This window comes from Otolemur garnettii, unplaced genomic scaffold (assembly GCF_000181295.1).
Source record: "Otolemur garnettii isolate 467f Iridium unplaced genomic scaffold, OtoGar3 scaffold00071, whole genome shotgun sequence".
Lineage (NCBI taxonomy): Eukaryota > Metazoa > Chordata > Mammalia > Primates > Galagidae > Otolemur > Otolemur garnettii.
The window spans coordinates 1485999-1500417 of record NW_003852466.1 but is presented as its reverse complement, the minus strand read 5'-3'; the positions used below and the strand labels follow the sequence as shown (position 1 = coordinate 1500417).

Here is a 14419-nt window from a genome sequence, read left to right as displayed (position 1 = left end):
AGAGAGAGAGAGAGAAAGGACAGATTAATTACAAAAACAGACTTGAACAATATTTGTTGCAAGCTGCTCTCCAAGAACAAAAAGAAGATGACCTCCTGCAAAGTTCCAAGGAAACCCTCTATGACTCTGTATTTAAGGCAATCAATCTTGGTTGGCTGGACACAGCATTAAAGCCCAGTATCCAAATCATGTAAGGAGGGCTGGTGCTTCCCTAACCACGAACACTGACACCGGAACCTGCCCTTACCCTGTCATATCACACAGACTTAGCCCCCAGGCAAGCCAGCAAAGGGGTGAGGTCAACCCATAGTCACAGCTGCTGGGTTGGACAGGTAAGCCCAGTTCCACTGCAGCAGAGGCTGCTGTCTAGTGGCCCCAGGTCAGGTGTGGGTTTCTTCCCAAGTCCCAAATTGGCTCAGTCAGGTAGCTCAGTGCTGCCCTGGAGGGCACACCTATCACTGACCTTTTATCTCTGAGTCCACCCCTGACCATTTGCCTTCGTTTGAGCAAACTTCAAAATCCTGAGAGAGGCTTGGCACCCATAGGTAAGCAGTTAGGGTGCAGGCCACATACACCAGGGCTGGTGGGTTCAAACCCAGCTTGGGCCTGCTAAACAACAATGACAATTGCAACAACAACAACAACAAAAAATAGCTTGGCGTTGTGGTGGATGCCTATAGTTCCATCTACTCGGGAGGCTGAGGCAAGAGAATCGCTGAATCGCTTAAGCCCAAGAGTATGAGGTTGCTGTGAGGTGTAACACATGCCACTCTACCAAGGGCAACATACTAAGCCTCTGTCAAAAAAAAAAAGAATTCAAATAATCTGTATTAATAATAAATATAAACAGACGACTAAGACAAAAATTATCAAAATGAATTATAAAAGGTCCAACTATAAGCTACCTATAAAAAATATGCCTAGGCTCAAGCGGCTAGGGCGCCAGCCACATACACCTGGGCTGGCGGGTTTGAATCCAGCCTGGGTCCACCAAACAGCAATGATGGCTGCAACCAAAAAATAGCCAGGTGCTGTGGTGGGCGCCTATAGTCCCAGCTACTTAGGAGGCAGAGGCAGGGGACTCTCTTAAGCCTAGGAGTTGGAGGTTGCTGTGAGTTGTGATGCCACAGCTCTCTACCCAGGGTGACAGCTTGAGGTTCTATCTCAAAAAAAAAAAAAAAATGCCTAAAACCTAAGGAAGCAGAAAAGTTAAAACAATGGAAAATTCGATAGAATGCAAATAACCAAAAGAGAACTGATGTATCTATACAGGGTGGCCATAAAGTTTGTGTTCAATTTAAATAGTTACCATATTAATACACATATCAGTCAGAATTTTAAAAATCATTATAAGTAAAGAGGGCATTATTGATAAAAATTCAGTTTGCAAAGAAGAATTCTAAACAATTTACTAAACATAGTTAAAAATAAATAACAAAGGCTGGCACCTGTGGCTCAAATGGCTAAGGCATCGGCTACATACACCTGGGCTGGTGGGTTTGAATCCAGCCTGGCCACCAAACGATAATGACGGCTGCAACCAAAAAATAGCTGGGCGTTGTGGTGGGCACCTGTAATCCCAGCTACTTGGGAGGCAGAGGCAGGAGAATCGCTTGAGCCCAGGAGTTGGAGGTTGCTGTGAGCTGTGATGCCACAGTACTCTACCCAGGGTGACAGCTTGAGGCTCTGTCTCAAAATAAATAAATAAATAAATAACAAACAGGTAATTCAAAATCTATGCGTTGGATACTTTAAGACACAATTCTTAATAACTGATAGGTAAAAGATGAAATCACAATGGTATTTAGAAGAAAACAAGCATTGAACTCCTTAAGTGGCCATTTCTACATACGTCACATTAAAAAAAATCCACTTTTTAATGAAAATCATATAGCAGACAAACTCAAAACGCATTCATAGGTGAATTCTTGTACCTTCTCAATGGCAGCCATTTTCAAGAAGCAAATTTGAGATATTAAGAAACTATGAGGCAAGGCTAATAACGTATTTTGGGTAAAGCCAATATAACTTCTCAGTTCAAACCCTATCTCTTTAAGTCAAAGTTAGGTTAATTTCCTGGGCCCTAACAGCACAAGTGCTGACCCTTCAGTTTGTCTCCGTTTTCAACAACTGTTATATCCCACAAGAGATATTAAAAGATTGGGATGATCAGCCTTGCAAATGACAGGTCAAACAGGAGTACAAGTGTCTTTAATATAACACTGACTCAGGCTCGACACCTGTAGCACAGTGGTTACGGTGCCAGCCACATACACCGAACATGTGGGTTTGAGCCTGACCCAGGGCAGCTGAACAATGACAACTGCAACCAGAAAATAGCCAGCCATTGTGACGGGAGCTTGTAGTCCCAGCTACTTGGGAGGCTGAGGCAAGAGAATCGCTGAAGCCCAAGAGTTTGAGGTTGCTGTGAGCTGTGACGCCACAGCACTCTACCAAGGGTGAGATAATGAGACTCTGTCTCAAAAAATAAAATAAAAATAAAATAATAAATACTGAATCAATTAACCAAACAGGGGGAATAAAATAAATGTAGTATCAGCATAAACAAGAGAATTATATACCCATGGAATGTAGCCTACTTGTCATTCTTTCCCCTCACCACTCATTTGTCAATAATAAATACTTTCCCATAAATAGATAGATATAGATTTTTTTTTGGAGACAGAGTCTCACTTTGTTGCCCTCGGAGAGTGCTGTGGCATCACCGCTCACAACAACCTCAAACTCTTGGGCTTAAGCAATTCCCTTGCCTCAGCTTCTCAAGTGGCTGGTACTACAGGAGCCTGCCATAACACCCAGCTATTTTTTAGAGACAGGGTCTCCCTCTTGGCTCAGGCTGGTCTCCAACAAGTCAGCTCAGGCAATTCACCCGCCTCCCAGAGTGGATTACAGGCATGGGCCATCACGCTAGTTTCCAATTCCTTCAATGTGTGTCAAAGGAGCAAAAACATTCTATTTTCTTTTCTTTTTCTTTCTTTCTTTTTTTTTTTTTTTCTGAGATAGTCTCACTCTGTCATCCTGAGTACCATGGCATCATAGCTCACCATAACCTCAAATTCTTAGGCTCAAGTGATTCTCTTGCCTCAGCCTCCTGAGTAGCTGGGACTATAGGTGCCCCCTACAACACCTGGCTATTTTTAGAGATGAGGTCTTGCTCTGGCTCAGGCTGCTCTCTAACTCATGAGCTCAGGCAATCCACCTGTCTTGGCCTCCTAGAGCGCTAGGATTATAGGCATGAGCCACTGCATCTGCCCCAGGGTATTTCTTACTAAATATTACCAATAAATGGCACCACCACATAGGTAGTTATTCAAACAAGAAGCCTGAAAGTAGGACTACCAGGTTTAGCACATGAAAGTACAAGATGTCCAGTTATATTTGAACTTCAGGTAAACAACATACATATACTAATTTTTTTCATGTAAGTATGTCCCAAATACTGCACAAATATACTTATAGTACTAAAAACTTAATCATTGTTTATCTGAAATTCAGATGTAACTGGACATTCTGTATTTTATCCATAATCCTAGCTGGGATTCTTCCCGAATCACCTCTCATTTGCACCCATGAAACCAAGATCTGTCAATCTGACCTCCTAAAAGCACTTTGATTCCATCCACCCTTCTTCATTTCTTCTGCCACCACCTCAGTCTGAACTACTTAAACAGGAATCTCCCAATCATTCTCTCTGCTTCTACTTTTGAAGAAATATCACTTAACCCTAAGTGCAGCAGCAGCAGCAGCTTAACGATAAGAGAAATCAATGTTGACTTCAAGTTTCTCTTTTTCAGGGGTCATTATTTGATAGCTATAGAAATCTAAAATTCCTAAATCAGCATGAGAGAAGGACTGAGGAACTCAAAATAATCAGGGGAGACTTCTCACTGGTCATCTCTGAAACATCCCCTCTTCACAGGAAAGTAACACTTCTGGGTACTCTCCTGAGTGCGCAGGAGGCATACCCTCTAACAATCCTCTTGCTAATTTGTGTTTATTGTTGCAAGGGGATAAGCCAGGAAAATTCTAGGCAGAAATGGTAAATTAGGCTCAATAAATTGGTTAAATTGTCAGCCCAGCACCCATAGCACAGTGGTTACAGTGCCAGCCACATACACAAAACATGGTGGGTTCGAGCCCAGCCGGGGCCAGCTAAACAACAATGACAACTACAACAAAGAATAGCCAGGTGTTGTGGCGGGTGCCTGTAGTCCCAGCTACTTGGGAGGCTGAGGCAAGAGAATCACGTAAGCCCAAGTGTTTGAGGTTGCTGTGAGCTGTGACGCCATTGCACTCTACTGAGGGTGACATAGTATGACTCTGTCTCAAAAAATAAATAAATAAATAAAATAAATTCTTTCAGAATAAATTCTTTGATTTATAAAGACCATGCTCGATTCTAGTCCACACCTGGCTGTGAGACAGATTCCTGTCCCTCAAACTGATACTCCTTTACAACATCCTAGTCCTAGTATGCCCTTTGGGCCCAAGGTTGCAAAGCCATGTATGAGCAGAGCATTAATGAGTATGGGCAGTCAGCAAGAAGAATTCAACTAAAGGGAATCAACGTTTCTCATGACTGATGTTCAGGAATAGTTGATGAATCTTGACAGATAAATTAATGTTTCGGTTGTGAGAACTGCAGGTTTATTTTAGCACTGCTAGCTTGTCACACTGTTGGCTGGTAATGGATCATAACAAAACAGTTTATCCATGAAAATCTAAATGCAGATTTCAAGGTTTGTGTCACACTGCAGAACTACACAAGCCAACCAAACTAAACATTCAAAAGTTCCCATTGAAATAGGGCACAACCAAAAAAAAAAAAAAAAGAAAGAAAGCAATAATAGGCACAACCAAAGAAAACAGGCTTTCCTCTATATCAGAGGCCCTAGAATTGTTGCAAATGACTCTCTGATCATAAAAAATAAAGACAACCCAAATGTCTCAAAGTTCTCACAGTGTAAATCTGAACATTCACCTACTTAATAAAAAAGCATACTGATAAGTCTTAACCTTGTGGTACTAAAGAAATTCCACTCAAATTCTTTCCCCATGAAATTGCCATTACAAACACTATCTCAGAAGAGCATCTACAGGCATGAGTTATTTTACTTATGGTTCAGTTATTAAATCATAAACAAGACTTTCTGTGACTAAAAACCTCATCATTTAAAAAAATAGTTTCTGGAAGCCATATGCTATATATCTTATCTTTTTCTATACAGTAATTAAGTGAAATTTCAGACTGTGGATATCCTGGCCAGACCAATATTACAGATTCTAAAGGGATATGAATGTTTGGATGAATGAGGTCAAATTAACATCTATAAAGCAAATGTAGAAAACCTGAAAGTCTACACTTGTATTTCCGTGTTTATTATCTGCTTTGTTGGTGTCTACAACTGAGACAACGCGATAGGCCAGCAGCTCTCCAAGATAAACGCAGCTCCCACTATCAGAACAGTGTATATGTCTAACGATTTAGCTCCCTTTTCTTTTGGCACGTGGGGCTGCAGAACCGAGAGTCACGGGTTTTGGGGTCATCAAAAATGCACCGGGAAATATACCTAGAATCATTCAGCTGAAGTGAGGTTTCTCATGAAACTTCCCTGGGGGACAGGTTCGGAAACTCTGAAAGAGCAGGGCTCTGAGACCATTTCAAGCTTGCGCTCATGGGACCCCAAATTCTTTCACGTGGACGTTGCAGCTAATGACTAATAAGCACGGCGCATTCCCATGCTAAGACCGCCAATACACACACAAGGTCCGGGGCTCAGGGGGAGGACCCTGGATTTTCTCAGAATAACGCCTTTCTGGCGCTCTTCCTCCCAACCCACTAGGACGGGAGCGGTCCTGCGTTTGCGGCAGTCTGAAGGAGTCCGCAGGAAAAACGCGCGGCGACGTGAGGCACCAGCGTCTACCCTGGAGCAGGCAGGGGTGGTCGCCAGCCCGCTGGTCCCGCCGGGTCCCGCTCGGGCGGAGCAGCCATGCAGCGCCAGGCTGGAGTGCTGGTCCTGAGGCCAGTTCAGGGGGGTGGGGTGGGGTGGGGCGAGAGGGGAGAAATGCAAGTGTCTGCGGGGGGCTAACTCGCCTTCCCCGGCGCCATCGGGGCTCAAGCGCCCCAGGGAGGGATCCGCGCCCCGACCCCCGCAGCCTTCCGGGGGAGCCAGACGCCACGGTCGGGACCTGCGCCGCAGCCGGGCTCCGCGTGGCTGGGCTCCGTGGTGGGCTCGGGCCCGACCCGGGCTCCGGCCCCGACCAGGCCCCTGGCCTATGACCCGGCTCCCGGCCCCAGCGCCGGCTCCCGCCCTCAGCTCCCGGGCCGGCGCCCTCGCACCCGGCAGGGCCCCCGGCGGCCGAGCACGCACCTCTCCTTGGAGTAGAGCTGCAGCTGCTGCTCCCGGTGCTTCTTCCGGGTGAACGCCATGGAGGGCAGGCCCGCCGCCGCCGCCGCCCGGGACGTCCGGAGGAGCCTCGGGGAGGCCGGGCGCGGTGCCGGCGGGGAGCGCGCGGCTGCGGGCCGGGCTTGGCGTCCCGTGGGCGCCGCTGGGCAGCTGAGAGGCTGACGCTGCGCCCCAGACCCCGCGGCGTCCGGTCGCGCTCAGCGCAGCATCCCTGCGTGGGGACTCCGGCGGCGCGGTGACTCAGGCCGGAGGAGGGGCGCGGCGACACGAGGCGCCCCACACTCGGGCCGCGCCGGCGGCTCGCCAGGCACTGGAGTCCAGACAAGGCTGGACTTGTTCTTACTCGCTAAACGTTTCAGCACTTTACTAACCATTGCGGGGCTGCACTCTGAATATTTTATGCTTAAATACGCTTAAAGCCGGATGCTTCCTTAAAAACCACCAATCTATTGGCCACAAGGATTTGAAATAACATATTGAGGCCTCCATTGTCCAAAGAAAAACAGAACTGGGCAAAAGTTAAAGAAGTGACAACATTTTACTGAAGACATTCAGGGGTGCCCAACCAGTGGCCTGTGGGCACATGCTGATTTTGTAAGGACGATTTTTGTGGTGGTGTTTATCTGACACACTTTTTTTTTTTTTAAACCAGTCAGCTTTCATTAGTGTTTGTGTATTTAATCTGTGGCTTAAGACAACTCTCCTTCCAATGTGGGCCAGAAAAGAAATAAGGTTGGACATCCCCTCCCAGAGGAAGACTCCACAGTATAGAGCTGGGCTCCATTACAATATACCGGAGTAAGCAGGAGGGGTTATAGTGCGAGGAGCAGGAGTCAATGGTTGGAAAATTGCTAAGAGGAGACGTCATCAAGTCTGCAGAAAATTACGGCTGGAACAGCCTGACGGGATTCGGGCTGAAAGCAGGCCAGAGTGGTCAGACACCAAGGGAGAGGAGAGTGAAAAATTTCCTTCAGGTATCCATTGTGGAGGATTCTTGCTAAACTGCCTTGGCAGCATTATTTGCTAAAACTGGATTTTACAGCTGAGTGCACAGGTGGGCCAAGAAGAAGGTTCAGAAGCCTGACTAAAGATTGGCCAGGCAAAGAATCTTTGTCATAATCTCTTAGTTGTTGAAATGATTGGTTACCTGACTTTTTTTCTTTTTATAACTGCTTTATTGAGAAATAATGCATGTACCAAACAATTCACCCTTTTAAAGTGTATCATTCAGCTGGGATGGGTAAATTCATACCTATTGGATATGGTATACACTGTGTGGGTGGGGGGCACACTTAAAAACCTTGACTCAATTTGTGTGAAAGAACGAAGTATATAAACAAAACACATGTACCCCCTTAATATCCTGAAATAAAAATAAAAATTGTAAAAAAGTAGTTTGTAAACAAAAAGTAAAGTGTACCATTCAATGGTTTTTAGCATATTTGAAGATATGTTCAACTAGCACTACAATTTTAGAACATTTTCATCAAAAGAAACCCACACCTGTTAGCTATCACTCCCTCACCAACCCTCACCCTAAATACAAGCCCTAGAGGACATTAACCAAATTTCTGTCTCTGTGAATTTGCCTATTATGGACATTTCATAGAAAGGGAGCCACACAATATGTGGCCTTTTGTGTCTGGCTTCTTTCATTTAGCACAGGGGTTCTCAACCTGAGGGTTGTGACCCCTTTAGGGGTCGAACAACCCTGTCACAGGGGTCGCCTGAGTACATCCTGCATATCAGATATTTACATTATAATTCATAACAGTAGCAAAATTACAGTTATGAAGTAGCAACGAAAATAATTTTATGGTTGGGGTCACCACAACATGAGGAATTGTATTAAAGGGTCGTGGCATTAGGAAGGTTCATCCATGTTGTGTCATGTATCAAAACTTCATTCAAGGCTCGGCGCCTGTGGCTCAATCGGCTAAGGCGCCCCCTAAGGTGGCAGGTTCGAATCCCCAGCCCGGCCCCGCCAAACAACAATGATGGCTGCAACCAAAAAATGGCCGGCGCTGTGGCGGGCGCCTGTAGTCCCAGCTACTTGGGAGGCTGAGGCAGGAGACTCGCTTGAGCCTGGGAGTTGGAGGTTGCTGTGAGCTGTGAGGCCATGGCACTCTACCCAGGGGGATAGCTTGAGGCTCCATCTCAAAAAAAAAAAACTTCATTCAAGGCTGTCACAGTGGCTCACACCTGTAATCCTAGTACTCTGGGAGGTCCAGGCAGGTAGATTGCTTGAGCTCAGGAGTTCAAGGCCAGCCTGAGAAGACAGAGAGAGACTCCACTCTACTAAAAACTGGCTTGGCACCTGTAGCTCAGTGAGTAGGGCACCGGCCACATACACCAAGGCTGATGGGTTCCAGCCTGGCCCAGGCCTGCTAAACACAATGACAACTGCAACAAAAAAATAGCCCAAAAGTTTGAGGTTGCTGTGAGTTGTGATGTCACGGCTATCTACTGAAGGTGACATAGTGAGACTATGTCTCAATAAATAAATAAATAAAAATTCAAAAACTAAAAGAAGCTTGTGGCCAGCACCTGATATCCCAGCTACTCAGGAGACTGAGGCAAGAAGATTGCTTGGAGCCTAAGAGTTGGAGGTTTCTGTGATCTATGACACCATGGCACTCTAGAACTCAGAGTCATACTGTGTCTCAAAAAAAAAAAAAAACATTCGTTTCTACTGCTGAGTGCATCCCAGTATGGATATACTACGTTTTGTTCATCCATTCATCAGTTGGTGGACATTTCTCTTATTTCCACTTTTTAACTATTATGAATAATGCTACCCATGTACAAGTTTTTGTATAGATGTTTTCATTTCTGTACGGAGTGTGGAAGACCACTTCTGTATTGCATGGAGTTAGGATTTAGGAGTAGAATTACTGGTCTATGTCTAAACATTTAAGTAACTACCACTGATTTACAAAGTGGCTGTATCATTTAATAATACTCCCACCAGCAGTGAAGAAGCATTCCAGTTTCTCCATATATTCACCAATACTTGTTATTATCTGACTTTTTGTTTAGAACTGTCCTAGTAGGTGTGAGTGTTATCTCCTTCTTACTATGACTTCCCTTTTCTTGTTTTTTTTTTTTTTTTTGAGACAGAATCTCTCAGTCACCTGGGCTAGAGCTAGAATGCAGTGGCATTATCATAGCTCAGTGTACCCTCAAATTCCAGAGCTCAAGCAATCCTCCTACTTCAGCCTCCCAAGGAGCTGGGACTACAGGTATGCACCACCACACCTGACTAATTTTTCTATTTTTTTAGGTTTTGCTGTTGCTTAGGCTGGTCTTGATACCCTGACCTCAAGCAGTCCTCCTGCCTTGGCCTCCCAGAGTATGAGAATTACAGGCATGAGCAACCTCACCCAGCCTGATTTCTTAATGTATGCTAAGAATGACCCTGTAATTGTGTAAAGCTTTGAGGGCTTCTTAAATAACATGCCTCTAAATTGTATGTATCCTGAAATATATTTAATAATATCTTAAAAGTTAGCTTCTGCAGGGATCTCAGCTGTCTCTAGTAAATGGCAGCACTCTGAGGGGAAAGTAGGAGATCCAATAATAAAATCTGTGGCTGGCTCTTTTGAAATCGATCCCTAGCAGCATTGGACACAATGGCATGTATAGAGTGAGTGCCCCTCAAAAATTTTTGAAACAAATAAATTTGCTTGGGAACCTTGTGATTTTGATTGAGTCCTTTCTGAGTGTCCAAGTGCTACACAGAACTTACACCTGGTAAAAAGATGTCAGAGACATTGGGGCGTGGTTCCTGGGGGAATAATGATCTTGTCCAGCAGCCAAGACATAAATACATGATGAAATAAGATAAAATTTGCCAGGAGGTATGACGGGATAAATTTCTTTGTGAGAAGTATTGCAACAGATGTTATGAGTTCAGGAAAGAAATTAATTTAGTTCAGGAAAGAATAAGGTAGAGATAAAACCCCCAAAACAGAATGTGAGTTTTCTTCTTTTAGTGAAACATTAGAGAAGATATGATGTGATCCTGGTAGGTGGAGAGTGATAAAGAGTCTCTCCTTGGCAAAACTCTTCATAAGGCTCTTCTAAGCCTGCTCCTCAAGTAGGCCCTCAGCCTTACTGTACAAAAACCAGAGGCATCCAGCACAAATGACTTAGTCTGCTCCTTGCTACCCCCCACATTAAAAGAATTGAACACGGACATAATTTCTAACACTTCAAGGCCACATCTGTAGGATGACCTTAGCACCCCTTTTAGTGCCTCCCTAAGAAAGCTCAAAGCTGCCAAAACAATTTCCTGTTTATTCCAAGCTCAAAGCTGCCAAAACAGTTTCCTGTTTATCCCAGCCAACACAGACACGGCCCTGAGCATCTTTCTTAAAACATTTAAGAAAAGGGGCTTGAAATTGTCAATCACTCCTCTGTCCCTTTAAAGTATATGTGTATCTCCTACAACCCTTTCAAGGATCCCACAGCTTTGCAGTGTAATCATCGGGAAGTACAGGGCTCTGTCTCCCAGTGACTGTGGGAAGGTAGAATCCTGACATCCATAATTGCCAGCTAGCAGACACAGCTGCATTATCTCATTTGCACCAACCAGACCTTTGTAGTTTTTCACTTCCCCAACTCTACTGAGCCCCCAATTGCTCCACTCCCTAGTCCCTCATTCTCCTGTCAATGTCTAGTCTCCCGTTGCACAAATCGAGTTCAGTTCATGCTGCTCCCTCTTCCCTTTTGCAATAAAATATTACTGATTAAACTCTGCCCTTATCTGGTGGCGCCTGTGGCTCAATGGGTAGAGCACCTGCCCCATATACCAAGGGAGGTGAGTTCAAACCCAGAGCAGGCCAAATTGCAGCCAAAAAATACCCGGGTGTTGTGGCAGGCGCCTGTAGTCCCAGGTACTCAGGAAGCTGAGGCAAGAGAATTGCCTAAGCCCAGGAGTTGGAGGTTGCTGTGAGCTGTGTGACGCCATGGCACTTTACTGAGGGCGATAAAGTGAGACTCTGTCTCTACAATAATAATAATAAATAAATAAATAAATAAAATCTGCCTGTATCAATTGAACTAGTGTCTGGCTTTTTCTTTGATGAGAAAAATGAAAGACTTTCAAAAGGATTTTCTTAAACAATAGCTCAGAAGAGAGATTCTGCTGCAACGGGTTTGTGTTTGGTGGAGAACTGAGAGAGAACTGAGAGCAGAGCTCCCTTATCCTCTAACCACCAAATCCTCACCCTACTGGCATCTGCTTTCTTATGCTTTGCCCTCATTTCTGCTATTTTAAGATGTTTATTCCTATCAAAGAACAACTTCTCTTTTCTCAGGTTAGCCTTTGCAATTTCCCTTTCTCTCTCTCTTTTTCTTGTTTTGTTTATTTTTCCCTCCATACTGAATCATTTCAAGCTGAATATAAATATAGTTCTCAAAAACAATTCCTTTTATCCCACATCTCCCCCCAGCTCCTCATTCTCAGCAGAACTTCTTGAAAAATCTGCTTACACATGCCATCTCCATTTCCTGCACTTGCAGTCTCTTTAATCCTTTCCAATAGGACTTCTATTTCCACCACTCCACTGTAATGGTTCCTGCCAAATCACCACATTCATCAGTCTCTTCTCTAACTTCATCTTTAACGCTCAACAGACTCCAGTGAAGTTGAACTTAGCGTTCACGTAGCTCCTTGTTAGGGAGCTTTGCCCCATTACTTCCAAGGACCCACAGTTTCCAACACTTCAAGGCCACATCAGTAGGCTGACCTTAGCTTTTCTCCTTTCTTTCATTTTCCTCCTCTGTCTCTTTCATTGGCTTCTCTCCTTCCTAACTTCTTAATGCTGCTTCTCTACACTCACCCACTAGGCAATTTCAACTAGTTGAGGAAAGACACATCTGATACAGTTGGAGCATCCCAGTTCCAAAAATATGAAATCTGAAATACATCAAAATCCAAAACATTTTAAGTGCTAACATCATGCCCCCGCGCCCCCCACCCCCAATGCTCATTGGAGCATTTTGAACTTCAGATTTTTGGATTAGGGATGCTTAACCAGTTTATATTCTGCAGATATTGCAAAATCTGAAAAAAAAATCCAAAATCCAAAACATTTTTCTCCCAAGCATTTTGGGCAAGGGATACTGGGATGCTGATAGTGGCATACTTTTTCTAACCTAAAGAAAAATAGATAATCACCATTCTCTTAGGTCTGTTATGACTGCCTGTATGCCTCTGAGTTTCCTGTTCCATCTAAAATACTTTCCTACTTTTCAACCATCATTTCCTCCTATTAAAAATCCTACCTGTCCTTTAAGTTTCCACTTAAGACTTCCTTGATGTGTTCCTTGATGCACCCTGGTGAAATTTATCTCATATTCATTTAGTGTATATTTATTTCCTACTAATACATGTCAGGCATCAAGCTGGCACTTGGTAGCTACCTTTGTGAAGCTTCAAGTCAGATAGGGACTTGAACTGTGATCACATTTTTCTTGTATGTTATTAGGGCCCATCTTCCCATTTAAGTTAGAAATTCTTGGGGAGCAAAGACAATGTCATGTTCGTCTTTATATCCACATTACCACTCAATACAGTATCTTAACCTTAGTGGTTGCCCAATATACATTTGTTGCATTGAATATGGCAAGTTCCTTTGTTACCATTTGTGCCTGTTTCAATTTTTTGTACTGTAAGTAACAGAAAATTCAGTCAACAGACTTCATTGGTAATCATTAACACCGTTTGAACAGCTTAGTAGTACCATGTATAAATCTGGCCTTTCTCTTAGCTTGTAGCCTTATGGTCACAACATCACTGCTCCATCATCAAGATTGTACCCAGGCTCTAAACAGAAATGAGGGGGAAAGGTAGGGTCAGCCTTGTTTGTCCCTTTTGCCAGGAAACAACCAGACGCACTCCCAGAAACATACACCAAGCTTTCATCTACACCTCACTAGCCAGAACTGTGGCAGAGCCCCAGTGGAGACTGAAAAAACAAGTGTTTGACTCTTGCAGCCTCAGTAACAGAAAGCAGCCATGCAGAAGGGGGATGGGGATGGCTCTTGGGTCACCCAATCAGCAGTGTGCACCCCATACCGAAATGCAAACTAGCCAGGAATACAGTTTGATAGTTCTTCTTAAGGATGGTGGCACCTGAGATTATTACTGTTTTCTTTACATGTTCTTCAGTAAGTACTTACTGTTTATTATGTGCCGGGAAATGTTCTTGGTGCTGGAGACACAGTGATGAATAAAATAGAGACCTTGCTCTTAATGGAATTTACATTCTATTGAGAACAACAGTCTTAAAAAAGCAAATAAATATAAATTCAGGCAAGGATAAATACCATGAGGAAAAACAGATCAGAGAGGGGAACAGAGCATGAAGGGGACAGGCTGCGGTAGGCAAGGGTCAGAGAAGGTCCCTCTGATCATTATTTGAACTGGCAACTAAAAAAATTCATAGACCTAAATGTGAATATCTTGGGACAAGGCATTACAGGCAGCAGAAATGGCAAACACCAGCCCTTAGACTGGAGGGGTGCAGAGGCAGCAGCGTCCAGAGTGAGTTCCTGGGAGGCCACTGGCTTTTTTTGTTATTGTTACTAATGAATGACTGAAGCCACTTGAGGGTTAAGAGCAGGAGAAGAAGATGATCTAATTTAATATTAAAGCTTGACCACTGTGTTAACTAGCCTGAAAGAAGCTCAAAACTTATTTGTACAGCATGAAAATGTAGAGAGAAACAGGGATCAGCTCTTTCTTCTTTCACTTCTTGCTTAAATAACAAAAGTCTGGGTTCTCCAGAGAAACCAACAGGAGATAAATATACAGAGGGTGCCAAAATATGTGTGCACATTTTAAGAATGAAAAAACTATATTAAATTTGTAATACTCGAGTCGCTTTTACTTCGCAATTACAAGAGATGCTTAATGTGACTTGTATTCCTCTTTTGTTATTGGTATATATCAGGTATTACAATTCTTTTTTTTTTTTTTTTTT

General features: G+C 43.9%; 1 protein-coding gene across 1 annotated transcript in view; it reads right to left on the bottom strand.

The window, feature by feature from the left end:
- NSMAF (neutral sphingomyelinase activation associated factor) overlaps positions 1–7788 on the bottom strand; it is a 72223-nt gene extending 64435 nt beyond the window's left edge. Inside the window, exon 1 of the mRNA XM_023515418.1 lies at positions 6393–7788. Coding sequence (XP_023371186.1) covers positions 6393–6451 — 59 coding nt within the window. The 5' untranslated portion in view covers positions 6452–7788. The remainder of the gene's footprint in view (positions 1–6392) is intronic.
- Positions 7789–14419: the final 6631 nt, after the last annotated feature.